Raw genomic sequence first — 26,879 nt, 5'->3', positions numbered from 1 at the left:
AAGAAGGGATCCAAAAAATCTAGGCAGTCTACCTCCCCAGAGGCGCATAGAGTTCCAGTCTTTTGCTCCATAGGAACCACAGCGGGCACTTTTGCTGGAGCTTTATTCTTGCACCCGAACCTCCCACTCAGCCCCCCGAACCATGGCTGCTGCTCTGTTGTGTCTTCCCTAGGGCAGGCTGCTGCTCTGTTGTGTCTTCCCTAGGGCAGGCAGTGGTACGCTCTTTCTGTGGTCAAACCACCAAACTTCCAATGGGTGTTTTCTCTTTAACTTCACCTTCCCAGTCTGAACTTCCTTTCTTTTTCTTTTCTTTTTTTTTCTTTTTCTTTTTTTTTTTTTGTCAGGATATACCATTTTCTAAGGTTCTTATCTGAAATGTAGAGAAGATTTTTGAGCAGGTGGGATGGTACAGTTAAGTTTTCCTCCTTTGGGACCCAGGTCTCTGGCCTTGAGCCCTTCTCCCTGTGGTCTACCAATTTGAATTTGGAGTCTGTGGCTTTAAAGGCCTTGCTTTGGGATGGGAGAGAAGGCGGTGGTTCTGGGAGATCAAGGAGAGAGTGGAGAGTTTGCAGGGGAGAAAGGCAGGAGGAAGGGGCTGGCTGGAGTTCCGTGCTACTCTACAGGGTGGGAAGTGGTACCCTGGAGGGAAAGAAATTATACCCTTGAAATGCCCTTCAGCACCCAGTGACCTGGTGGCCTCCAATCAGTATCATTACATGTAATAAGCATGGATCCGCTCTAGGCAACCCCATCGGGTGACTGGGTGATGAGTCATATTTAGAACATGAAACAGTGGAGGTGGTTATTTGTTTTAGGAAAGGATTACCCTTGTGGTACCTTTATAGACTTAAAATAAGATTGCATTTAAGAGAAAAGCCCAGTTTGCATGCCTTTTGACATCTTCCGTGACTCACCTCTCCCCTTTTTGGCAATGCCCAGTAACTCACCTTGATGTTAGGTAAGCTCTGGAGACAAGGAAAGGTGCTGGGGTGACTTTTACACTCTTGATGAGAGCCCTAGAAAACAGCATACACGACCCAAAGAGGGGAATCTATAGACATCAGACCGGGCTCCTTTGCAAGAATTTGCAAAGCTGGGTTGGGAGGCTCTGGTTTATAACCTGGACCCTCCAGTTCCTTGTGTTTTTCGCCAAGTCAGCAAGGGAAGCAAGGCCAGGAAGGTTTATGGGAGCCCAGGCAGGCAGGGGGCATTCTGGGGAAGATGGCCGGAGCCCAAAGACGAGGCCTCATGTTCCTTCTCTGGTTGTGTCTCCCATGCTAGAAGAGCACCTATTTCTGATGAGGAGTCCACGACAGGTGACTGCCAGCACTTTGGATCTCAGGAGTTTTGTGTCAGCAGCAGCTTTTCCAAGGTAAGGGGCCGTGTGGAGCCACATGCCACCCGCCAAAGGGTGGAGCTAAACTGCCCAGGCAATGTGCCCAGCCTGTCGTCCTCAGAAGAGGGGCAGGAAGGGACAGGGTATTTCCCAGGAGCTGCTGTGTGTGAGACAGAAATTGGCCAGCTGCTCTTTGCTTCTACCGAGACCCTGTTGGTCAAGTTGCAAAAAGGACCAGCCATCGCCTTGCCCAGGCCTTGAGATACTTGAGCCCTCCACAGAGAACTACTAAGATGGGCACGTTGCTCTGTCGTTGCAGGTGGAGCTCACAGCAGTTGGAAGTGGCAGCAATGCCCGGGGGGCAGATGCAGATGGCAGTGCAACAGAAAAACTTGGGCACAAGTCAGAAGACAAGCCCAACAGCCCCCAGCCAAAAATGGACTATGCTGGGAATGTGGCAGAGGCCGAGGGCCTTTTGGTTCCCCTGAGTGGCCCGGAAGACGGGCTCAAGCTTCCCCCTACCGACAGCGCCGAGGCCGGTGGTGGCGGCAGCAGCAGGCCCGACTGCTCCTGGATCCCCCTCAGCACGCAAATGAGCAAACAGGTGGACTGCTCGCCTGCTGGGGTAAAGGCTTTGGACTCTCGGCATGGTGTTGGGGAGAAAAATACTTTCATTTTGGCAACTCTGGGAACTGGAGTGCCCGTGGAGGGAACCCTGCCTCTGGTTACCACTAATTTCAGTCCGCTGCCAGCACCCATCTGCCCCCCTGCTCCCAGTTCTGCCTCCGTCCCCCCATCTGTTCCCGATTCATTCCAGGTTCCCCTCTCTGTCCCCGCCCCAGTGCCCCATTCAGGGCTAGTTCCTGTCCAGGTTGCCACTTCGGTCGCAGCTCCTTCCCCTCCCTTAGCACCAGTCCCATCCCTGGCTCAGGCGCCACCATCAGTGCCCACACTCATCTCTGATTCGAACACCCTCTCAGTTTCAGCCTCAGTCTTGGTGCCTGTGCCGGCTTCTGCTCCCCCTTCAGGCCCCGTTTCCCTGCCGGCTCCAACCCCTTCCCCCATGTCAGTCTCAGTTTCAGCTCCTTCGTTGACCTTGATCCAGGCTCCTGTGCCCCCTTCTGCTCCGACCCTGGTCCTTGCGCCGGTCCCTACTCCAGTTCTGGCTCCCATGCCTGCATCCACACCTCCAGCAGCTCCGGGCCCTCCATCAGTGCCCATGGCCACTCCAACCCCATCCTCTGGCCCACCTTCCACCCCTACCCTCATCCCTGCCTTTGCTCCTACACCAGTGCCTGCACCCACCCCAGCCCCAATCTTTACTCCAGCTCCTACACCCATGCCGGCTGCCACGCCAACTGCCATTCCCACGTCTGCGCCCATCCCGGCCTCCTTTAGTTTGAGTAGAGTGTGTTTTCCGGCAGCTCAGGCACCAGCTATGCAAAAAGTCCCTCTGTCTTTTCAGCCAGGGACAGTACTGACACCGAGCCAGCCACTGGTATATATCCCACCTCCGAGCTGTGGGCAGCCACTCAGTGTGGCTACACTGCCAACCACTCTGGGGGTCTCCTCCACTCTTACACTCCCTGTCCTACCATCCTACCTACAGGACAGGTGTATCCCTGGCGTGCTGGCCTCCCCAGAGCTCCGGTCTTACCCATATGCATTTTCTGTAGCCCGGCCTCTGACTTCAGATTCCAAGGTGGTCTCTCTGGAGGTGAACAGGCTTCCGTGTGCTTCCCCATCCAGCAGCACCAGCACCCAGCCTGCGCCTGATGGGGCCCCCGGGCCTTTGGCAGATACTTCCCTCTCTACTGCTTCTGCCAAGGTGCTTCCAACGCCACAGCCTTTGCTGCCAGCCCCCAGTGTGAGCTCAGCCCCACCGCACCCCGCCAAGATGACAGGTGGCACTGAGCAGCAAGCGGAAGGGACTTCCGTGACCTTCTCTCCCCTCAAGTCACCTCCGCAGCTGGAGCGAGAGATGGCTTCTCCATCTGAGTGCAGCGAGATGCCCCTCGACCTCTCGTCTAAGTCCAACCGCCAGAAGCTTCCATTGCCGAACCAACGCAAGACACCCCCCATGCCCGTGCTGACCCCTGTGCACACCAGCAGCAAGGCCCTCCTCTCCACGGTCCTATCTAGGTCTCAGCGTACTACCCAGGCTGCCGGCAGCAACGTCACCTCATGCCTGGGCTCCACTGCCTCGCCCTTCGTCATCTTTCCTGACATAGTGAGGAACGGGGACCCGAGCACCTGGGTGAAGAACTCAACCGCGCTGATCAGCACCATTCCTGGCACCTACGTGGGAGTGGCCAACCCAGTGCCTGCTTCCCTGCTGCTGAACAAAGAGCCCAACCTGGGCCTCAACCGAGACCCCCGCCATCTCCCCAAGCAGGAGCCCATCTCCATCATCGATCAAGGCGAGCCTAAGAGCACCAGTGCCTCCTGTGGCAAGAAGGGAAGCCAGGCTGGGACTGAAGGACAGCCAAGCACAGTCAAACGTTACACCCCAGCCCGCATTGCCCCAGGGCTGCCGGGCTGCCAAAGCAAGGAGCTCTCTCTGTGGAAGCCCACGGGGCCAGCAAATATTTACCCGCGGTGTTCGGTCAATGGGAAGCCCACCAGCACCCAGGTCCTGCCTGTTGGCTGGCCATCATACCACCAAACATCTCTGCTTTCCATTGGCATATCCAGTGCCGGGCAGCTGACCCCCAGTCAGGGGGTGCCCATCAGGCCCGCCAGCGTTGTTTCCGAGTTCTCTGGTGTGTCATCTGTTGGCCCCAGTGAAACCGTGCACGGACTTCCTGAGGGGCAGCCGCGGCCTGGGGGTCCCTTTGCTCCAGAGCAGGACACTGGCACGAAGAACAAAACTTGCCGGATCGCTGCCAAGCCTTATGAAGAACAAGTCAACCCTGTCCTTCTGACTCTCAGCCCTCAGACTGGGACTCTAGCGCTGTCTGTTCAGCCTAGCAGTGGGGACATAAGAGTGAGTCAGGGGCCAGAGGAATCCGAGAGCCACCTCTGCTCTGATGGCACTCCTAAGACAGAAGGCCCCCAGGGGACTTGTGGCCTGAAGCTGGCAGGAGACACAAAACCTAAGAACCAAGTGCTGGCCACCTACATGTCTCATGAGCTGGTCCTGGCCACCCCCCAGAACCTGCGCAAGATGCCTGAGCTGCCTTTGCTACCTCATGACAGCCGCCCTAAGGAACTCATCTTGGACGTGGTCCCAAGTGGCAAGAGGGGCTCCAGCACAGAGCTTCCACAGCTTGGAAGCCAGGTGGACCTGGGGCGGGTGAAAATGGAGAAGGTGGACGGCGATGTGGTCTTCAATTTATCCACCTGCTTCCGGTCGGATGGCCTCCCAGCAACTCCCCAGAGGAGTCAAGTCGAAGTTCGGAGTAAGGCTGCACAGACTCGAGTGAAACAGGAAAGCGTAGGGGTCTTTGCTTGCAAGAACAAGTGGCAGCCAGACTCAGTGGTGACCGATGGGGTGACCGAATCTCTGCCGTCTAAGAAAATGAAATGTGGCAAAGAGAAGGATGGTGAGGAGCAGCAGCCACAGGCAAAGGTCATAGCCCGGAGTTCTCATGGACCCAAGGTGAGTATTGGACTGAGGTTGAGAGTTGAGGGCAGGGCTGACACACCAGTGGCCTGTTTTGTCCTGCAGGTGTCAACCTTGTTTAACCGTGACAGGATTCTTGAGTAGCTCTGTGACCTGAACTGATTGGAAGGCTTGTATAGAGTGAATAATCTGCTGTCCCCTTTCTAAGTCACATTCTCCATATATGGTGCTCTAGCATGGGGAGGGGCTCTATTTTGTAGGATGTGGGAAATGATTTGGTCCCTGAGGTGAGGGAAGCCATTGTCTCAGATGAGGTTGGAAAGCGGAAGAAGGTATTGGCGAGGGAAATCAATAACAGGCCCTTCCCAGCAAAACCATTCTTCCTTTTCCTTTTCCGAGATGACCTCTGGCCTTGAGAACTTAGGGCCGAGGGAGGGAAGGGGGCTTTGACAGATTGTTGTCTCAACCACTTGGGAGCCTGCTCAGGATTTGCTTGGAGTTTAGTGGGGCTAGAGCCAATTTGGCTTCTGGGCTCATACACCAGTTTTCTACCCCCTCCCAATGCTTAGGGTGGTAGTATTGGGGCTCTGCACATTGGAAATTTGGTGTGCAAGGCAAGTGGGCATCTGGGCCTAGATTCTTTTTTTAATATATATTTTTAAATTGATTTCAGGGAAGAAAGGGGAGGGAGAGAGAGATAGAAACATCAATGATGAGAGACAATCATTGATCAGCTGCTTCCTGCATGCCCCACACTGGGGATTGAGCCCCCACAACCTGGGCATGTTCCCTGACCGGGAGTTGAACCATAACCTCCTGGTTCATAGGTCCACGCTTAACCACTGAGCCATGCCGGCCAGGCTGGGCCTGGATTCTTTATTTTTTTTTATTTATTATTATTTTTTTTAATTTATTGATTTTTTTACAGAGAGGGATAGAGAGTTAGAAACATCGATGAGAGAGAAACATCGATCAGCTGCCTCCTGCACACCCCCCACTGGGGATGTGCCTGTAACCAAGGTACATGCCCTTGACCGGAATTGAACCTGGGACCTTTCAGTCCACAGGCTGACGCTCTATCCACTGAGCCAAATCGGTTTCGGCTGGGCCTGGATTCTTAATAGGTTAAGGATGGTTGCAGGGTTCTAGGCAAAAAGGTGGGCCAAGAGGATTCGACTTAAATCCATTGGTGCTCTAGAGGTGATCCAAAGGCCATTGGTGACCCAAGGAGATTCTTGAAGCAGTTGAGGGATAGGGCTCATTCAGAATATGGAGCAATTTGAAGTTATGTTAACAAGCGTTCAGATTGGATGTTGATATACATACATGAATAGATTTGCAGTCAGAGCATCATGAATTTGTTTGTGAAAGGAGCTTTTAGTGTTTTTGGACTATAGAGTGCTTTGAGAAGTGATGAGAGCTATAGAGCCTGTTCCAGAAACATGACTTCAGAATTTTGACAATAATTTCAAGGGGTTCATGGACATACCCCTTCCCAAACCCACCTATGGACTGCAGGTTAAGAACCCTGGGTATAGAATTTGGTTGAGTTTTGCTCAGTGACCTTACAACCACCTCTGTATGGCAGAGACATTCCAAGTAGGAACATAGGACATGACATAGCAGAGCATTTGCTCAGGTAATTGTGATCTGCCCTTAGGGGTAATAATAATAATAATAATAATCCTATATAATAAAAGTGTAGTATGCAAATTGTCCCTTTGACCGGGAGTTGTCGGGAGTTTGACCAGGGGGCAGGGCCGACCAGGGGAAGGGAGAGAGGCCATGGCCAGCAGCCACTAGGGACCCTACCAGTGCACAACTTTTGTGCACTGGGCCTCTAATAATAACAATAATAATAAATCCATGTCATTATTAGTTATTACCATTTGTTGAACTCCTACTATATACTATGAGCTTCCTATATATGTTATCTAACTTAATCTTTAAAATAATAAAATGAGGTAAACACTACACTCATTTTACAGATAAGAAAATAAATAAAACAGACTAAGTGGGTAAGCTACCCAAAGTTACCCAGCTACTAAATGGCAGAGCCAGAATTCAAACTTAGTTCTCATTGGCTCCGAAGTTCACATTCATCTCAGCTATACCATAGTGCTATACCCTCATGCACAGCTGTTTCACTGACCACTTAGCAAGTGTTTGTTGAGGAGCTCCTACATGCCAGTCCCTCCCAAGCAGTGGGGATACATTGTCAGGAGGGAGGTGTAGCATTTTGTTGAGTGTGATCTCTGGAGCCAGGCACAGTGCCTGAGTTTGAATCTTGGCCCTACTTAGCTGAGTGATGTTAGTCAAGTTACTTACGCTCTCTGGCTCTCAGTTTTCTCATCTATACAATGAGACAATTATATTGCCTATTCTAAAAAAAAATAATAGTGCCTACTCATAGGGCTGTGTAAAGATGAAAGGAGATGATGATGTGAAATGTCCAGAATAGGCAGGCCAGTAGAGACAAAAGTAGATCAGTGGTTGCCTCAGGTTGGTGGGGATGGGAATTTGGGGAGTGATGGCTTCATGAGTATCAGGCTTCCATTTGGGGTGATAAAAAGTTCTGGAACTTGATAGCAATGATGGTAACACAACTCTGTGACTGTTAAAAACAATTGAATTATATGGTGTATCTCAACAAATTATATGTCAACAAAGCTGGTCAAAAAAAGATTAAATGAGGTGATATACATAAATGCTAAGAACAATGCCTGGCACATAGTGAGTAAGTGATGGCGGTCACTGTTATTATTGTTAGTATTGCTAACAAAATAGATGTGCTGTCTGCTCTCATGGAGCTTATGTCTTGCAGATGACTCAATGACAGGCGAGGCACTGCCTATTCCTATCTTGGATGGACAGTTCACTGGGCCCACTGACAGATGCAGAGGCCAGAGAGTAAAGTTACAGGATTAGGGGCCTTGAGGCAGTGCTTAGCAATGGCCTTAATGACTTAATAAGTGCCCATTTTTCAGGAGAGCAAATAACTTTGAACTTTCTTTTCTTATATTCCATTTTCCTGAGGGGGGGGGACATTGATAAGCAAACTATGATCAGGAATTAATTTAAAACAGCCCCTCTCAGGGCATGGCCAAGAATCAGAAGAGTCACCTGTATCCAACTCCACCTGCCCCAGGGCCTTGCAGAACCCTGAAGAGCCTTTTGAATCATCAGAAAAGAATGAGTTCTGCTTCATCTGGCTCTGAGTGTATCTGTCTTCTCATTCCTTGTAAAACTTCTTGGGAAAACCTTTCAAAACCCTGCTCACTGGCCGAAACCGGTTTGGCTTAGTGGATAGAGCGTCGGTCTGCGGACTGAAGGGTCCCAGGACCAATTCCGGTCAAGTGCATGTACCTTAGTTGCGGGCACATCCCCTGTGGGTGGGTGGGGTGCAGGAGGCGGCTGATCAATGTTTCTATCTCATTGATGTTTCTAGCTCTCTATCCCTCTCCCTTCCTCTCTGTAAAAAAAAAAAAAAAAAAAAAAATCAATAAAATATATTAAAAAAACAAAACTTCTGGTCACTGGAACGTTCATCTTACATGGTGGCCCCTCCCTCCCAACTTTTTGCCTAAGTTGGAGTACACAATATATTTTTACTCTTAGTGCTGCCCCTGAAGAAGGTACAGACAGACATCCCTTCTATATGTTGTACTCATTGTCTGTTTCAGTAACTAAAAGTTAATGATCTGTACTTGAAAGAGCCAGCTGAAAAACAATATTCAGAAATAAGTAGGACATATTCAGATTTAAATGCATGGAACTCCCCCCCCCTCCCCCCCCCCGTGGTCCCCATCTCCTTTCCTCCTCAATTATTTTCTTCTCCTAACACGTTAGATTGTAGGAACTGGCAGCAAGCAGAGGGAGGAGCTGAACTTGAATATTCAGCTGAATAAGAAGCAGGCGGTGTTCATGGGTTAGTAGGAGTCCCTGGAATTTGATGGGGAATGGCAACTTCCCTGTCCCTGGAGAATTGAGATCCCCATTCCCATGGAAAATGTTCCATCGATAAGATAACTGCCACCCCCTTAGCTGGAGCTAGACAGTGATAACCTTCTAGATGGTGGTGTATAGGTCTGCTTAGGGCAGTGGTTCTCAACCTTTCTAATGCCACGACCCTTTAATACAGTGACCCCCCAACCATAAAATTATTTTCGTTGCTACTTCATAACTGTAATTTTGCTACTGTTCTGAATCGTAATGTAAATATCTGTTTTCTGATGGGCTTAGGCAATCCTGCTAGCGGTTCTCAACCTGTGGGTCTCGACCCACAGGTTGAGAACCGCTGCTGTACAGTCTAAGACCATCGGAAAACACAGATATTTACATCACAACTCATTAACATTAGCAAAATTACAGTTATGAAGTAGCAACAAAAATAATTTTATGGTTGGGGGTCACCATAACATGAGGAACTGTCGCGGCATTAGAAAGGTTGAGAACCACTGGCTTAGGGGGAAAGAACATTCTTCCTATGGCTTGCTTTGTTAAGACATTTTGCTTATTCTGCATTCCCTGGATACAAGATACTGAAAATCCTTACCCTGTCCTATTTCTTATTTGGTGGAATGAAGAGACCTTGGAGTTTGTGAGAATATGTGACTATTAGGCTGAATGTCCTTAAACAGTGCCTGTCTGATGTATTGAACAGGAGGTGTGAGTTCGGTTGAGCAAAACAGTCGAGGACACAAGTAGGGAAATAGAAGAATGAGAGCTAATGCAAAGAGTCCCAGTATGGGAGCCAGGAGCACTGATCTTAGCTGCCACTCTGTCACTGCAAGCGCAAACATGCTAACTTGCCAGGTTTGCCTGGTAAGTGGCAGCCCCTGAGTGAGCATATGCTGTGGGTTATGTGTTGCACTGGACTAATCATTTAACTTACTCTCTTGGAACCTCAGTTAACTTGTCTTTTTAATGGGGATGATTTTAGCTTCCCTCTCAGGGTTGTTGGGAAGATCAAATCAAATAATAAAGAGGAGAGTATTTTGGAAAACTTGAAAGTGCTACAAAGTATAAAGTGGCTTTATGAAACATGCCTTTCATAAGTGTGGGGAGATTTTGGATTGCTCCTGTGTCAGGCTTTTCTATTTGTTTCAGTTGAATTTGTTCTCAGGTATTAATTTGCACGTGAAAATAGATCATTTTTCTTGAGTTGGCCCGCATAGTGAATTATTTTCAATTGTTGGTGTCAATACCATTCACAGTGAAGTTAGGTGAACAATATAGTCACCGAGCTTGCAGAAGAGGCATTTTTGCTTTCTGCCTGTCTCTCTACTGCTTTTTGGATATAGAGAGTACGGGGCCTGATTTTGCACCTTTTAAAATGACTTTGGGTGTTTATTTAGCATGTGAATGCAGACTCTGTAGACATGTTTAAAATGATGGGATGTAGATGTTTATTAGGATTAGCTAGGGCACAGGTTAAAGTACAAAAAATACCCTCCACATCCAGCTGGGGAAGGCAGCCAGTGGTCCCTTCCCCTGGCCCCCACCTGGGATCCATGTGTCAGAATCGGGGCACAGGGCTCAATATTAGGAGAGCTTTCTTAAGAAGGGAAACTGACCTCAGACCTGACCCTCTCTACCTCTCCACAGTGCCGGAAGCCACCTAGTGACTCCCAGGAAGTCACCAAGAAAAGCCCCAAGGGGGCTGCAGATTCAGGAAAAGAGCACAATGGAGTCAGGGTAAAGCACAAGCACCGGAAGCCAACCAAGCCGGAGTCCCAGTCTCCAGGAACACGAACAGATGGCCAAGAGGAAGGTAGGCCCCTGGGTCCTGGCCCTCTGGGCTGGGCTGGGCCACAGAGGAATCCCTCTGCAGGCCGGAAGGAGGGGCTCTGAGACTGACCAAAACGTGAGACTTCCTCACTCTACAAGGAGGATATAATTGACACCTCTGAAATCAAAGGGAAGAGAGGAGGGAGAAGCAGCTTATTTGCCTCACCCTGGTTGCTAGAATAGAATAAGACATAGTCTGAAGGCCGAAAGAGGTGGTTTTCAGACAGGTAAAAGTCAGTTCTGCAACAGAGGAAACAACCCATTACCCTGCAATAGGTCAGGCTCAGAGAAGAAACAGGCTTAATGAGGATTGATACTAAACAGCAGAATGGGGGTCCGTTACACTATTTTCTTTACCTTGGGTGTACCCATTACAAAAAGCTAAAAATGAACAGCTAGCCACCTAGAAGGGTTTAGAGTAGGGGTGTCAAACTCAATCAGAGAAGGGGTCAAAATCTAAAATCCAGCCTAAATCGCGGGCTGAATGGTTTACTGAACAGTCATAAACTGACAATGTCATAAACTGACAGCGGAGTGCAGTGATGACAGCGCGGTGCGGGCCACATTGCAAGGCCTGGCGGGCTGGATTTGGCCCGCGGGCCTTGTGTTTGACACATGTGGTTTAGAGTAATTCTAAACCCTTATTATTTAGGGACACACAAGATGTTTGGGGTGGGGAGGTACTCTGCCACTAATAGTTAACTTGGCACCCTCATCAGAGAGAGAAGCTCAAGTATTCCTGCCCCCAGTAGCCTGTGTTCATGGCCTTGCCCGTCTGACACGGCCTGCCTCTTTTCTAGTCTGTTCTTACATAGCAGCTTCCCTCTGTCCTCCGCTTCCTGCTCCCCTCTTCCTGCCTCGCTCAGTCCTCTAAGATTCACTGAGGTTGCCCTTCTCTGGGACTTGCTCCAGCTCTGTGAGAACTTTGTGGAGGTACAGCAGCCGCAGAGTCGTACAGGCAGCCTGGCCTTCTCCATTCTGGCATGCTGGCGAATCTATTTGATGCCCTGCCTTTTTTTTGGTGTCAGCAGAAATGACCCAACTCCCATGTTTTCAAAACCACCAGGAAATGCTCCTTCTCGAAAAGAGATACGGAGGTGATAGCAGCCTAACGGGAGCTGATAACTGAAACCAGGGAGAACATACACCCTCCCTTGACTTTCTCACCTGAGCCACTCAGGGGGGGCTTCCCAGTCCTTAGACTCTGACTGTGATATTTCTGCCTTCTGCCCCGAAACCACACATCACTTCAGGTTCCTTGGAGAAGAAAGCAAAGAGCAGTTTCCGTGACTTCATCCCTGTGGTTCTGAGCACCCGGACGCGCAGTCAGTCTGGTGAGTGAGTGCGAGGCTGTGGTCCATCTTGGCACTGCCAAGAGAGAGAGAAATCTAGCCAAGTGATTTTGACATTGGCCCAGTTGGAGATTTGGGAATTTGACTCACTGTGCCAAGATGCCCAGCTCCTGGTGGAGACGAGAGAGCCCAGGGTGGGGATGGGTGGGGGGATTGCCCAAGTTGTGAGGGATATTTACTTAGATTTTTTTAGAACAGGGATTTGATATCTCTTGTTGGCAGCCAATGGTAGAAAGAGGAAAGGCCTGAGCCACTTAGGCAAACTGGCTCTACCTCAAGCTTTGGCATCTCATGATTATTGGGGCCAATCTTGGACACAGACATTTAGCCCTATCCCTAACTCTGGTTCACCCAGATTTTTATGCAAAGTGGATAGATTGGGGAAGCAGGGCACAGTGTAAGCTCAGTTATCTGACATTTTATTAACTGACACTTCAGCACATGGAGAGCACAGTGGTAATTGGGACTCATAATGACAGCCTGGAAGCCTCACAAAATCCTTAAGTGTCCTCTGAATCATCGACGAGGGCTTACATTGTTACCAGCCCTGTTTTCACATTAAACACATTCTACTGCATTTGATTCTGTAGAAATTGGTGATCCTGTGTGATCTCTATGGTGATTCTGTATTATCTAGAATATTAGATTAACCAGAACACTTTGTACCCTGCCTGGTTTGTATAATGGCAAGTTTGCTAGATATTTGCTGCCTTTAAGTGGTGTTACTACTTGAAGCTTTGGTCAAGGGCTGCTCTGTTTGCCTCGAACCATTTCTTTCTTCTGCTGACCTCACTTGGCTTTGGAGATGGTTGAGTTAATAGCCAGGCCTTGGGAGAAAGAGGGTGGTGTCTCAGATCTGCTTCTGAGGGAGATGTCAGATCCCCTGTAGTGCTAAACTGGGCCAATTTAGGATTGTACTTTTGTTGTTAGCAGAACCGAAGGAAGGAGTAGGGAGGAAAATGGCCTCTTGGCAAGGTGGCAGAAGAGGGTAGGGAAGAAACCATCATCCTGGGGTGGTGGGGAGAGAAGGGGGAAATGGTTTGCCAGAGGTATAGAACAGCTGCAGCGGGGCAGGGGGAGGTACCAGGAAGAAAGCTCCACCCCTGGACTCCTGCCACTCAATAGAGGTGGGATCAACATAAGGGAAGAGGGACTGGCTGAGGAGCATTTGGGCGGGACTAACCCAGGCCAGCGCCACAGGAAAGGAACTCCTTCTTGCTTCGCTTTTCCTGAGACCCTTCTTTGTGAATACCCAGATCTGCTTCTTTAGGGTGGCTCTGTCAGCGAGATTGGTGGTCACATAGAAAGCAGGGGCAGGGGACCCCTTGCCAGTCTGCCCTCCCTCACTCTCTTCTAAATCCTAATTTCCCAAGGGGCAAGGACCTGTGGCAACATGGATGAGGAAGGGTGTGTAGTTTGGATACTCAATAGTTGTATGATATATTAGACTCTGTAAAGTGCATATGAGTAAATGGTCTCCTTTGAGCCTCAAAACAGTCCCAAAAGATCATTAAGGCAGAGAATAGTAGCCCCGTTTCATAGATGGGAAAACAGAAGTGAAGGAACCTTCCTACAGCATAGTTAATAACTGCCAGAGCCTGAACTTGAATCCAGACCTTCAGATTTCTAATGCAGGGCACTTGCTTCAACACCATACTTTGTCCTTTGAAGAGGTACCTGACCACCTTCTGTATGTCCTGTCTACAGGAAGCATCTGTAGCTCCTTTACTGGAATGGCAGACAGTGACATGGGAAGCCAGGAAGTCTTCCCCACAGAGGAGGAAATGGAGGTGACCCCCATCCCAGCTAAGCGTCGAAAGGTGAGAAAGACCCAACGGGACACCCAGTATCGCAGCCACCATGCCCAGGATAAGACTCTGCTGAGCCAGGGCCGCAGGCATCTGTGGCGAGCCCGAGAAATGCCCTGGAGGACAGAGGCTGCCCGGCAAATGTGGGACACCAATGAGGAGGAGGAGGAAGATGAGGAGGATGGTCTGATGAAGAGGAAGAAACGGAGACGGCAGAAGAACCGAAAATATCAGACTGGGGAGTACCTGACCGAGCAAGAAGAAGAGCAGCGGCGGAAAGGGAGAGCTGGTAAGGCTGGGTAGAGAGTGCTGCCCAGTGAGCTGCTGTCACCCAAGCTACAATGACTTTAGCTTCTGGGCGCCCTCTGGCATCTTGGGGGTTCCCACCTCTGTCTTCTCTACACCTGTAAAGGCCGCTGCACCCATAGAAACCTGGTGCTATGAGCCTCAGCTGCCAGAGGGGTCATTTAAAATTATATATATATTGATTTCAGAGAGGAAGGGAGAGGGAAAGAGAGAGAAATGTCAATGATGAGAGAGAACCATCAATCAGCTGCCTCCTGCACGCTGCCCACTGGGGATCAAACCTGCAACCGGGCATGTGCCCTGACCAGGAATTGAACTCTTGGTTCATAGGTTAATGCTCAACCACTGAGCCATGCTGACTGGGTGAGAGGGTCATTTAAAAAATATATATGTATGTATGTGTGTGTGTATATATATATATATATGTATATATATATATGTGTGTGTGTGTATGTATATATATATATATTCTAGGGGGAAAGGGAGAGAGATAGAAACATCAATGATGAGAGAGAATCATTGATTGGCTGCTTCCTGCATGCCCCCTACTGAGGATTGACACAACCTGGGCATGTGTCCTGAGTTGAACTGTTATTTCCTGGTTCATAGGTCGATGGTCAACCACTGAGCCACACTGACCAGAGTGGGTCATTTAACACTAGTCATTGGTTTTGGCTTAGGGTTGAAATTGAATGAGTTTGGACTAATTTACAGGTGAGCTGAGGATAAATAGGCCCAAGCCCTTCAACTTGTTATAAAAGTTTGAATCTATGGTCAAGGCGACAGGGACATCCTGGCATGGTACAACTCAATACCAGGGAATTCTTTGGTTGGCTTGAGGAAGTTGGGTTTTTGGGGAGGCTGGGCTCTCTTGCCTAGAATCTTGGGTTCAGGGAGGAGGAGGGCATTAATGGACTTTTCTGGGATGTCTCCAGCTCCTAAACTAAAATAAAGTAAAATGGTTTTCTCAACCCAACAGAAGAACTTCAAGTAGAAGTAGACATAACTTTGCTTTCTCCCTTAAAGCCACAAAGGAAGGTTATTAAGAGGCAGGGTGAAGCCCTAGCCATTTTTCTCAGTGGTTAGAACATCGAAAGGTTGTGGGTTTGATTCTGGTCAAGGGCAAGTACCTTGGTTACAGGTTCAATCCCCAGCCCCCGGCCAGGTGCATGCAGGAGGCAACAAATAAATGTGTCTCTTTCACAATGATGTTTCTCTCTGTCTCTCCCCCTCCCTTCCAATCTAAAAATCAATGAGAAAAATATCCTTGGGTGAGGATTAATAAAATAAAACAAAGAGGCAGGGTGAAGCTTTGAGGTGACCGAGGTGGCATTATTTGTTGGACCCAAGGAGAAAAACAGGCTTTATGTGGCCACATCAGATGCTATAATATGTAATCATGAAGGCACAGCCTGTCACCTACCTAATATCAATGTGTTTCACTAAGTACTGTTCAGGATCATTCCTATAATGGATTTCTAGACGAGCAAAATATGCATCTCTGGGCTCCAAAATAATGTCTCTATCTCGCACTCACTCTCTTTCTCTGACCTCTGCCCTTGAAGCAACAATTGATTGTCTCCTGTTATGTATTCATCCCGAGCTGCTGGCAAATATCTGCAGTTTCCTGATTAGCAAAAACTGAATAACCGCATACTGAGCCGGGAGTAGATATTGGGCTTCTTATAATGCAAAGAAGGCTAGACTTCATTTCCAGCTCTGTTTAAATAGAGACATATAAGATACAGATCTCTACACTTATGAGAGTAATTGAGCTAATTTTCATCAACTATGTGAGAAAATGGGGATAGTTTTTCCTTTTTTCTGTCAGAGCCTTAATGGATTGGTCAGGAATGAGTTGTCAAGCTGTTGGCCTCAGCCACTTGTGTTCAGAGGAAGAAGAGATTTTGTAGCACCAGTCTTCTCTAATGAGGACTAGCTTCCTAGAAACTTGGAAACTTCTTACTGAATTTATGGGCTTTTGAAACCAGAAGAACCTCCAAGGGTGCCTGGTCCAGTTTTCCATCCAATACAGAGATCTTCACAGCACTTGGTAGGTAGTCTTTCCTTATAACAGCTCCAGGAGTATGGAGAACACTGCTTAGCAAGGCCTTTTATTTGACTTGGGGGCAGCTCCAATTGTTAGAAAGTAGGTCATTCTCCCTCCATGTGTGTGTCTAAGGGTTTTCAGTTGAGGTTGTTGGCTTTGTCATATGGTCTGGTCATCTTCCTCCAGATCTGGTAGTGACCTTCATGAAGGAATTGCTTGGCAGAGATCTCCTCAAAAAAGCTCTGATCTCTTCTATTACTACTACCCATTTTTCAGGTGGACATCAGAGAGTCAGGCACAGTCCAAACTAGACAGGTTACCTTACTCCTGTCTGAGCTTCATGACCTTTCCTTTGGTTCTGGGCTTGTGTTATTCCCTTCTTGACCTGCAGAAGAGAGAGGAAGAGCTACTCCCACTCCCATACTCACTACCTCCACTCTCCGTGCCTTTGTGTGCTACCAGGAAGCCCTTGCTCCACCACAATTGTATAAACTCCAGAGCCTGCCCTGGTCTTGGTAACGGGGTAGGGACTGCTGCCTCTTCTGTGGCATTGAATGCTGTAATATGGCTTCCCCGTGTTTCCTGAGGTCCTCACAAGGCACGGTCCGTTCCTTCCTCTTTTGCCTCAGCTCAAACTTGTTGCTTTAAAATTCCTGGTTTAGAATATTTTGACCGGAAGTGCCATTACAACCCATCTAGTACAGCCGTTCTTGGACGGGTGTGGGGACCCACTAGTGGGTTGGGACTAGTTGGGAGAAAGTGGTAGTGCGACTGCTGGCCGCCTAAGAGTTTTAGCATAACCTACTCTCAATTCCTCATGTAATGATGGCTCCCACATCTGGATCTGCCCTTGGTGATGCCACATGTGAGAGCACATGGCCAGGTCCAGGGAGGGAATTGAGAACTCTTGGATCTTGGCCACCCCCTTCCCCCCATTTTACAAATTGGTGAAATCAAGGCTGCAGTTACACATTTGACAGACATACTGATCTTGTGCCATGTGCTAGGTAGGCATGATGGTCAGGCCTGTGAGGGAGATAAAGAACACATGGGCATGGCCCCACGTAAAGAGTTTACACTTAAGTAATGTGTTAACGATGCCTTACTCTTTCTAATACTTTATAAAGGGGTTTTGCATTTGTTGCCTCATTTAATTCTTATATTAAGTCCTTTGATGTGGATTATATTCTCCTCATATTACAGGCATAGAAATGAGGCTTGGGGAGATTATGACTTGCCTCTAGCCAGTCACACAGCTAGTGGCGTGGCCAAGCCATGTAACACTAATATTAGCTAAGAGATAAGGGTAAACCCCGTCTATCCCTTCTACATGTGAGGTTTAGGACTGACCTGGGCGCTGAGGCTCTTGGTAATGGGGTTCCCAGTGCCAATCAGGGATCTCCCTGCTCTGGAGCTGGAATGAGTTGTACGAAATTAGGAAGTGCTTTGTTCAGTGAGCTGTGGGTAGAATTAGAAACGTTACCCAGTCTGTTCCAGTAACTTGATTTCCAACCAGGGGGGCAGCAGGTTTCTGTGATTGTCCACCGGTTGAGTCCCAATGGCACTTTCTGATTTTAGGGAGTTTCTGTGGCTTTGGTCTTTCTGTCCTCACAAGAGTGACCAACAGGGCAATCAGGTAGGTAGAGTTGAGGCTCTGAAGGAAGTCTCCCACCATTTACTCCCCACTCTAATATGCTTCATACTTCACTTCAGCAGAGCTTCTAAATTTGTTTTCTCCATTGGAATGAAGAAAAAGGCAAAGGGGATAGGGAGAAAGCTGAAAAGGAAGTTCTGATTTGCTTTGGGCTTTGGGGAAATATTTAAAAATGACCATCATTTTGGGGACAGCCAGATGGGTCTCCCCCTTCTGGCAGGGCTGAGAGTTGTCACCTGCTTATAGAGGATGGACTGACATTGAAATACAGTGTCCATTTGAGAAGCAGTTAGTGGAATTGTCACCACCAATACAGGTAGATAATTACACAGTTATTTCTGAGGTTCTAATCTCCAAATTCCTCTGATTCATGTGGGAGGAAGGCTTGGTTTTCTGTGTTCTATTTCCCTGACATTCATTCTTTCCTGTTTTGTGCCTTCAGAGTTAAAGGCCCGTAAGCAGAAGACTTCCTCCCAAAATTCGGAGCACCACCTCAGGAACAGGAACCTTCTCTTGCCCAACAAAGCCCAAGGGATCTCGGATTCACCAAATGGCTTTCTCCCGAATAACCTGGAGGAGCCAGCCTGCCTTGAAAATTCAGAAAAGCCATCAGGAAAACGAAAGTGCAAGACCAAGCATATGGTAAACGTCTCAGAAGAGGCAAAGGTGTGTTGCTAGCTATGGGGAGTTGTGGAAGAGGGGAGTGGGCTAGGGTTGCAGGCTTTCCAGAAGCTCCTCTGTCAACAGTTCTCTGAGTGAAACAGTGAGTGAGTGAATGAGTGAATGGGAGGATCACATTAACCCATATTTATTAAAGTATTTTAAATTAGTTCTAGAAGCGTTCAGGGGAGGATCTGAAGTTAGAGCTAACTGTAAGCATTTGCAAAGTATAGGGTTTGGTTCATGATGGCTTTTCCTCCACAAGCCTTGGATCGCTTTTGAGTTAAGATTATGGTAGCCTGAATAGCTTGTTAACATCCAATCAAGAAGCTTTTGTCTGTGCTTAACTCAGTGGAAATCAATCAGGGAGATTTCTGAGTCAATCAAGGTAGCAAATGGGAGCAAGGTAGTTGACGTCTAGACAAAGGTTGCTAAAGGGTGGGGCTGAAGGAATTCCACTTGGGTCCCTTTATATCCACCCATCTCCACACTCACTATCCAGTCACAAAGGAGCAGGTAAGTGGGCAGTCATCATATCAGTAGCCAGGCAAACATTCTAGAAACCCTGTTCAAAATTGACATCTCTTTTGGGTCTGATGTTAACAACATGAGTGTTAGGTTCCACATTAAACAATTTGAAAAAATCACACAGTTTTCATCCTGGATGAGCTATACATTTGAGAGAAGTGAAAGTTTGGGTTCAAATGTGTACTTGTACTATGTACTCATCATTGCCAACAACAAAAATGCGCTTATATTATATTAGGCTTTTTATGATGGCTGTGCTTCTTCTTGCTCTTTCCAGCTCCCAAGCAGGGATCCCTGCAGGGCACTGGCAGAAGGGGAGAGACTAGGTTAAGGTGACTAGATGTCCCGCTTTTGGCGGGATGGTTTCGATTTTCAACAATTTGTCCCGCGTCCTGCAGCCTTTTAAAAGGACAAAGTCCCGATTTAACACTGCGGGATGCGGGACAAATTGTTAAAAATCGGGACGTCTGGTCACCTTAAACTAGGTGCTCGTTTCCCCTTTCAAAAAAAAATATTTGGCGAAACCGGTTTGGCTCAGTGGTAGAGCATCGGTCTGCGGACTGAGGGGTCCCGGGTTCGATTCCGGTCAAGGGCATGTACATTGGTTGCGGGCACATCCCCGGTGGGGGGGGTGCAAGAGGCAGATGGTCGATGTTTCTCTCTCACCGACGTTTCTAGCTCTCTGTCTCTCTCCCTTCCTCCTCTCTGTAAAATAGCAATAAAATATATATATTTAAAAATTTTTTGATTTTTTTTTTTTTTTTACAGAGAGGAAGGGAGAGGGATAGAGAGTTAGAAACATCAATGAGAGAGAAACGTCAATCAGCTGCCTTTTGCACACTCTCCACTGAGTATGTGTCCTCAAACAAGGTACATACCCTTGGCAGGAATCTAACCTGGGACCCTTGAGTCTACAGGCAGACGCTCTGTCTACTGAGCCAAACCAGTTAGTGCTTCTTCCCCCTTCTTTCCCATTCTGGAATCTGGTTCCAGCTTAGATGAAGTACTCAGACATATTTCTTTATCTTTAAAAATAGAGATGAGCCTTAGCTGATTTGGCTAAGTGGATAGAGCATTGGCCTTCCGACTGAAGAGTCCCGGGTTTGACTCCTGTCAAGGGCACATGCCCAGGTTGCGGGCTTGGTCCCCAGTAGGGGGTGTGCAGGAGGCAGCCAATCAATGATTCACCATGGATGTTTCTATCTCTCTCTCCCTCTCCATTCCTCTCTGAAATCAATAAATATATATTTAAGAAAAATAGATGATACTCCTTCCATCTCGAAAGGGTATTTAGGGGAACAAAGGAGGAAGTATGTCTGTTAAAGGCTTTCATCATCCTAAAGTGCTTTCCGAGTTGGTGTACATCCTTGAGCTTTAGCCTAGGCAAGAATGAGGGAGACAGCCAAAGCCAGTTTGGCTCAGTGGGTAGAGTGTCAGTCTGCGGACTGAAGTGTTCTGGGCTCAATTCAGGTCAAGGGCACCTACCTTGGTTGCACATGTGAAAGGCAACCAATCGATGTGTCTCTCTCACATCGATGTTTCTATCTGACTCTCCCCCTCCCTTCTACTCTCTAAAAATGAATGGAAAAATATCCTTGGTTGAGGATTAACAAAAACCAAAGAAACAGCCCTAGCTGGTTTGGCTCAGTGGATAGAGCATTGGCCTGCAGATTGAAGTGTCCCAGGTTCGATTACGGCCAAGGGCACATGCCCAGGTTGTGGGCTCAATCCCCAGTACTGGGTGCGCAAGAGGCAGCCAATCAATGATTCTCTCTCATCATCGATGTTTTTTTAAAAATATATTTTATTGATTTTGTACAGAGAGGAAGGGAGAGAGATAGAGAGTTAGAAACATCGATGAGAGAGAGTCATCGATCAGCTGCCTCTTGCACACCCCCTACTGGGGATATGCCCGCAACCAAGGTACATGCCCTTGACCGGAATCGAACCCGGGACCTTTCAGTCCCCAAGCCGATGCTCTATCCATTGAGCCAAACCAGTCTCAGCGACATCATTGATTTTTTTCTCTCTCCCTCTCTCTCCCTTCCTCTCTGAAATCAAGAAATATTAAAACAAAAAAAAACAAAGAAACAAACAAAAAGAATGAAGGGTCAGAATTACGGAGTAGCAAGGGAGCAGTGATCATTCCCTGCAATTCCCAGAGGGATGTCAGGGGTGCGAGTTGGTGGGGGGTGGGCAGTAAAGTCAGGTCTGTGCTGAGTGCTCCATTCACATAATGGCTTTCAATTCTCACAGAGACTCTTGGAGGTAGGTGGTGCTGTCTTCTTTATAACTAGGAAATTGAGGCTCTTGGAAGTTAAGGGACTTGTGCAAGGTTACTTTGGGGTCCTAAGTGACAGTTGGATCTTGAGGCAGGCCAGGCTGCCCCCTGGAGCCCCACCCCATACCCCACCCACCCTGCTCTTTACATATGCCTCCACCCTGTGAATGGATGGCTGTTCCCTCTATCCAGGAGTCACTGGGGGAGGGGACGGCCAGGGAGGGAAACACTGCAACTCTGAGCAGTTCTGACAAAAGGTGAGAGACATCCTCCCTTCTCCCAGCTCTTCCAGCATTGAGATGGCCTTGTCACACACAAAGGTGACCAGCTGCCTGGCATACTGGAGCACACGCTGTCTGCTTATTCTGCTTGGCGGTGTGTCCACTGAAATGTTCCTCCCAGAGAGCTTTTGTCCCTTCACAGGGCCTCCCTTTTCCCCTCCCACCTTTCTTTCTCCCCCAGTCACTACCACCTACTCCAGTTGCCCCCATGGCACAGGGCTTTGTAGTGGGAAACAAGGTGGTGGGTGGTGGTGGGGGACACGCCTGCAACACTGAAGCTGGGGCATTGGCCATAGGCGGCTTCTCACAGGGGATCCGAGCCAGGATGGAAGGGGGAGGGAAGATGACTCTCATTTACTCTTGTTCCTCCCCCTCTAAGGCAGCCTTCTTTGTCTCTGGCAACTCTGGCCCCTAAAAGGAGAGTTACCCTTTGGCTCCTAGCTTTGCTTAGCAAAAACTTGGGCCCTTTACCCAGCATCCTCCAGTACTGCCATTATACACCACTGTCCTCCTGGCAGCATTCTATACTCAGAGCTAGTGCCTTCCTGCTAGTGATTGTATCTCTCTGCCTCTTTGGGAAGGGGATGGATAGTGGCTCATGTTGTTTTGGGATTTACCAGAGGGAAAAAATGCCCTGGCCCTCCTTTCCTGGCTTCATGTCTTTCTAGGCAACTTTTCTGGCTGTCCAAGGCTTGGCAGGTGGCTCAAGTCAACAAATATTTGTTGCAACTATGTGCCCAGCCCTGAGTTAAATGCTATAAGGAACAAAAGAGATGACAGTATAAACCCTGCTTTCAAGGAGCTTAAAACTTAGCAGGGGAGGCCAGACTTGCCCAAAACATGAGGAAAGGAAATTAAAACAGTCAAACATCAGGCACCAGGTTATGTGATTCAGACTAGGTCTTCTGGGTATGCAGAGGAAGTGGGGACCAGAGTGTTGTAGAATGTTGTAGAATGTTGTAGAAAACAGGATTTAAGTGAGACCTTGATGCTCTGAGAGATTTGGATACACAGGGATGTATTATTTACTGTGGATTAACAGATTACTCTAAAACTTAGTGTGATGATAGACATACATTATCTCACACAGTTTCTGGGGATAAGGAATTCAGAAGCAACCTAGCTGGATTTGTGGGGTCTCATAAGTTTATAGTCAAAGTATCAGCCATGGATGCATTCATCTGAAGGCTTGATTGGGGCTGGGGTTTCCAGGGTGGCTCCCTCACATGGCTGGCAAGTTGATATTAGTTCTTGGCAGAAGGTGTCCTGTCCTTGCCCCCATGGGTTTCTCCAAAGGGCTGCTGGAGTGTCCTTATGATATGGCACTGGCTTCCCCCCAGAGCGAGTGTTCCAAAAGAGAGCAAGGCAGAAACCACATTGTCTTTTAGGACCAAGCCTTGGAGGTCACATATCATCATCTGAGCAATCTATTGGTTACACAAGGTTAGTCCTATCCAGTGTGGGAGGAGGCTATGCAATAGCATGACTATTAGCAAGTGGAGATTGTCAGGGGCCATCTTGGAGCCTGATGAGGGCACAGTCTGGCCTCTGCCTCCCAATGTTCATGTCCCTCCCACGTGCCAGACACACACCCCTGGCATGGGCCTTTCCCAAGGCCCCTCAAAGTCTCCACTAACTATGGCATCAGCTTAAATTTAAAAGCTCATCATCTAACTGAGGTCCAGGCTCAGATGAGGCTTCCTGGGTCTGGTTCATTGAATGCAGCTCCTGGAGCACAGTTCTTCTCAATATGAAGACCCCCTGAACTAAGGAGATAAGTTACTTGTCTCCATAGATGCAATACACCATGGTGGGACAGGCGTGGGAACTTACTCTAGACATTCCAGTTCAAATGGGAGGAAAGAGGAGACACATGGGAGCCATTCATGAAGTAAGGACTCTTAATGTTTTGTGAGCACCCACCCTGTGCATTGTTCTGGAGCCTCTCTAGTTTATGATTTCAAAGACCCTTCAGAGGAGGGGGGAGCAGAGAGTTTGGGCTTTGCAGCTAGTAGATGACAGAGGCAGAATTCAAACCCAGATCTGCCTGAATCCCAAGCCTGAGGCCTTCCAGCACTCCAGGTGGGCCTGAGTGTGGCCTGGGGAGGAGTGTGGTGGAAGATGGGGAAAGCCTGGTGAAGGTTGGATATCGGGGAAGGTTTTTGCAATAAGAGAGAAGGCTTTCACAGCTGTCCCTCTTTAGTCAGTCAGTTGTCTCCACTAATCTTTACTCTCAGAGTTTGCTTCTGCTTATAGAGATGATGTCTAAAAACCTCTATGAATGGAGAGTGAGACAGGTTACAGAAGGCATGCAGAGTACTTGAGAGAAGCTGAGATATCCTATCAGTCTCTGATGTCCAACCCCTTCGTCCTTCCTTGGTTTGTGTGGTTGAGGATGTGAGCCCCTTGGCATCTGCTCTCTGGGGAGAAGTGAATGGGAACCTGTGCTGACCCAGGACTGCACCGCTGCTTTCCAGGGCAAAGGACGTTGGAACCAGCAGAAGACACGATTTCCCAAGTCTCCCGCCTCAGCGAAAGCCACGGAACTGTGCACACCCTCGAAGTGCCGAAGTGCCAGCCTAGAGGAGGCCTCAGAGTCCCCAGCAGCCCTGCAGATTCCCCCAGAGGCACGTCGGCTCATAGTGAACAAAAATGCGGGTGAGACCCTCCTGCAACGGGCGGCACGTCTTGGCTATAAGGTAAGGAACATCCTGCGCAGGATACAATTGCACTAGCACCTGGAGAAACCCTCCCATTGGCTCTTCTGTGGCCTGGGCAGGGCTTTGTTTGGGGCTTGAACCTGGCTGGCCTCTTGTTGTGAATGCAAGCTTATTTGAGTGGCAATTTAAAATGAACATAATTGAAATGTTAACACACAATGGTGTGCGATACATTTCTAGGCCAGAAATGGTTCTGAGGGGGTTATGTTTTTTTGAATGACTTTGTGCAGTGGCTCCCGCACTCAGAGAGGAAGAGGAATGATCACAGAGTAGCCCCTGCTTCTTTTAGGTTTCTGATGCCTCTAACCAACTCTTTTAAAATATCTTTTTTATTGATTTCAGAGAGGAAGGCAGGAGAGAAAAATAGAAACATCAATCATGAGAGTCATTGATCAGCTGCCCCCTGCATGCCCCCTACTGGGGACTGAGCCCGCAACCCAGGCATAAACCCTGACTGGGAATCGAACCATGACCTCCTGGTTCATAGGTTGATGCTCAGTCACTGAGCTATGCATGCCAGGTTATAACCAACTCATTGAATGACAATTGCACTCCCAGAGTCTCACTGGCAAGCTACCATCTTTCCTGAGCACCTAGTGTAGGGGTCTGGAGAACTGCCAAGGACGATCTAAAGAAAAAACTAGGAGTGACCCCTGCCCTCAAGATTAATTTTCTTTAACCTCCTGCCAAACCTCAAACAGGAAACTGCAGGAGAACTAACCAGGACAGGGCCAGAGCAGTAGGGTAGCCTGTTACAGGAAGGAGACAGGGGTGGTCTGAGGCCCGGGAGAGAGGTGAACATTTGCAGTGGTTCCTCTTGCTCCCTGGGACACAAGCAGGAGGCAGCACCCCTGAGGCAGCATCCGCAACGCAGGCACACGTGCTCATGTGCACGCTTGCTTACTCAATCGCCCATCCTGTGAGCTAGCCGTCAATCAGTATGGCTGAGCAGGCCATTTGCACCAGGGCCTGGGAGGGTTGATAATGGACCCCTGGGAGCTCCTATGGCCTCTTTCCTCAGTAGGAGGCTTGCCTCTCCCCTTCCTCACCAGCTTCAGCCCAGACTAGTTAAGGTGCTTCTGGGCCAGGAGTTCTGCTTCTGGTCCTGTCATCTCAGCCCAGGGAAGCTAATAATTACTACATGGACAGATGATCACACTGGATAGTACTCAGAACAGTCTTTTTTGTTGTTGTTAATCTTCACTGGAGGATATTTTTCCAATTAATTTTTAGAGAGCATGGAAGGGAGGGGAGAGACACAGAGAGAAAAACATCAATGTCAGAGAGACACATATATTGGTTGCCTCCCACACGTACCCTGACCAGGGCCGGTGATTGAGCCTGCAACAGAGGTGCGTGCCCTTGATCAGAATCGAATCCAGGACCCTTCAGTCCATGAGCTGACACTCTACCCACTGAGCCAATCTGACTAGGGCAAGGCTAACTTTGACAAAGGAGTTTGAGACTCGCCTGTTGGTCCCCAGAATAAAGAGCAGGCTCTGAGACTCTCCCAGACATTTGGAGAGCTTCGAATTTAACAGGGGTGGTTTCAAGAATTAAGCCACTTTTTGCTCATGGAGCTCTCCTTGTCCCCACAGGATGTTGTTCTCTACTGTCTCCAGAAAGACAGCGAGGATGTGAACCACCGCGACAACGCTGGCTACACAGCCCTGCATGAGGCCTGCTCCCGGGGCTGGACCGATATTCTGAACATCCTGCTGGAACATGGGGCCAATGTGAACTGCAGTGCGCAGGATGGCACCAGGCATGCTCCCCCCCCACTCCCCCCACTCCCACCCTCCCCCAGCTCAGTTCCAGTCTAGACCTATGCGGCACGCCAGGCTGCGAGTTGCACAGAGGCCTTGTCAGGAGGGGTTTCAGGGAGAGATCTGCAGACTGTAGGAGAGACTGGGTTAGGGCAGGGATGGATGTGTTCCCAGCAGGCCAGTCCACAACATTTACCAAGGGGAGACTGAGGTTGTCTAGGGATCACCCCATCAGATGCAGCTTCACCAGGAAGACTGCTCAGGCTTTCCGCAAACCATCCTGGGGGTGTGCCTGTCTCAGGCAGAGTCTCAGGCTTCAGGCACCAGGGTAACATACAGATTTGATTCTTTTTTTATGGCTATACTTTTATTTATTTATTTATTTATTTATTTATTTATTTTTCCTCACCTGAGAGTATTTTTCCATTGAATTTTAGAAAAAGTGGAAGGGAGGGGGAGATACAGAGAGAGACACACACATCGATGTGAGAGAGACACATCAATTGGTTGCCTCCCACATGAACCCCCAAGGGATCGAGCCTGCAACCCAGGTACATGCCCTTGACCAGAGTTGAGCCAGAGACCCTTTAGTCTGCAGGCTGACACTCTGTCCCCTGAGCTAAACCAGTTAGGGCCTGATCTGATTCTTGGTTGATCTCTATACCCTTTCTAAAAAGACACCTTATAGAAATTACACCCATTCTCTTCTGCTCTATCAGAGGGCTTACTTCCTGGCAAAATTGAAACACGAGCCACATACCAAGTGGGGGGACTTGAGTCAA

At 48.6% G+C, this 26,879-nt stretch overlaps 1 protein-coding gene across 11 annotated transcripts in view; it reads left to right on the top strand.

Moving 5' to 3' along the window:
* Positions 1 to 26,879, top strand: part of BCORL1 (BCL6 corepressor like 1) — a 69,664-nt gene that overhangs the window by 26,050 nt on the left and 16,735 nt on the right. For 9 of the 11 annotated variants that reach the window (XM_084870698.1, XM_084870695.1, XM_084870697.1 and 6 more), the window contains 8 exons: positions 1,282 to 1,372; positions 1,656 to 4,937; positions 10,509 to 10,674; positions 11,945 to 12,025; positions 13,751 to 14,140; positions 18,304 to 18,527; positions 24,089 to 24,310; positions 25,930 to 26,096. In XM_084870698.1, coding sequence (XP_084726824.1) covers positions 1,282 to 1,372; positions 1,656 to 4,937; positions 10,509 to 10,674; positions 11,945 to 12,025; positions 13,751 to 14,140; positions 18,304 to 18,527; positions 24,089 to 24,310; positions 25,930 to 26,096 — 4,623 coding nt within the window. The remainder of the gene's footprint in view (positions 1 to 1,281; positions 1,373 to 1,655; positions 4,938 to 10,508; positions 10,675 to 11,944; positions 12,026 to 13,750; positions 14,141 to 18,303; positions 18,528 to 24,088; positions 24,311 to 25,929; positions 26,097 to 26,879) is intronic. The other 2 variants (XM_084870694.1, XM_084870702.1) reach the window with 2 other exon arrangements.

Source organism: Pipistrellus hanaki (assembly GCF_964339955.1).
Source record: "Pipistrellus hanaki genome assembly, chromosome: X".
Classification (NCBI taxonomy): Eukaryota; Metazoa; Chordata; class Mammalia; order Chiroptera; family Vespertilionidae; genus Pipistrellus; species Pipistrellus hanaki.
Note: the sequence above shows the minus strand (reverse complement) of the source record. Positions and strands in the feature narration are given on the sequence as shown.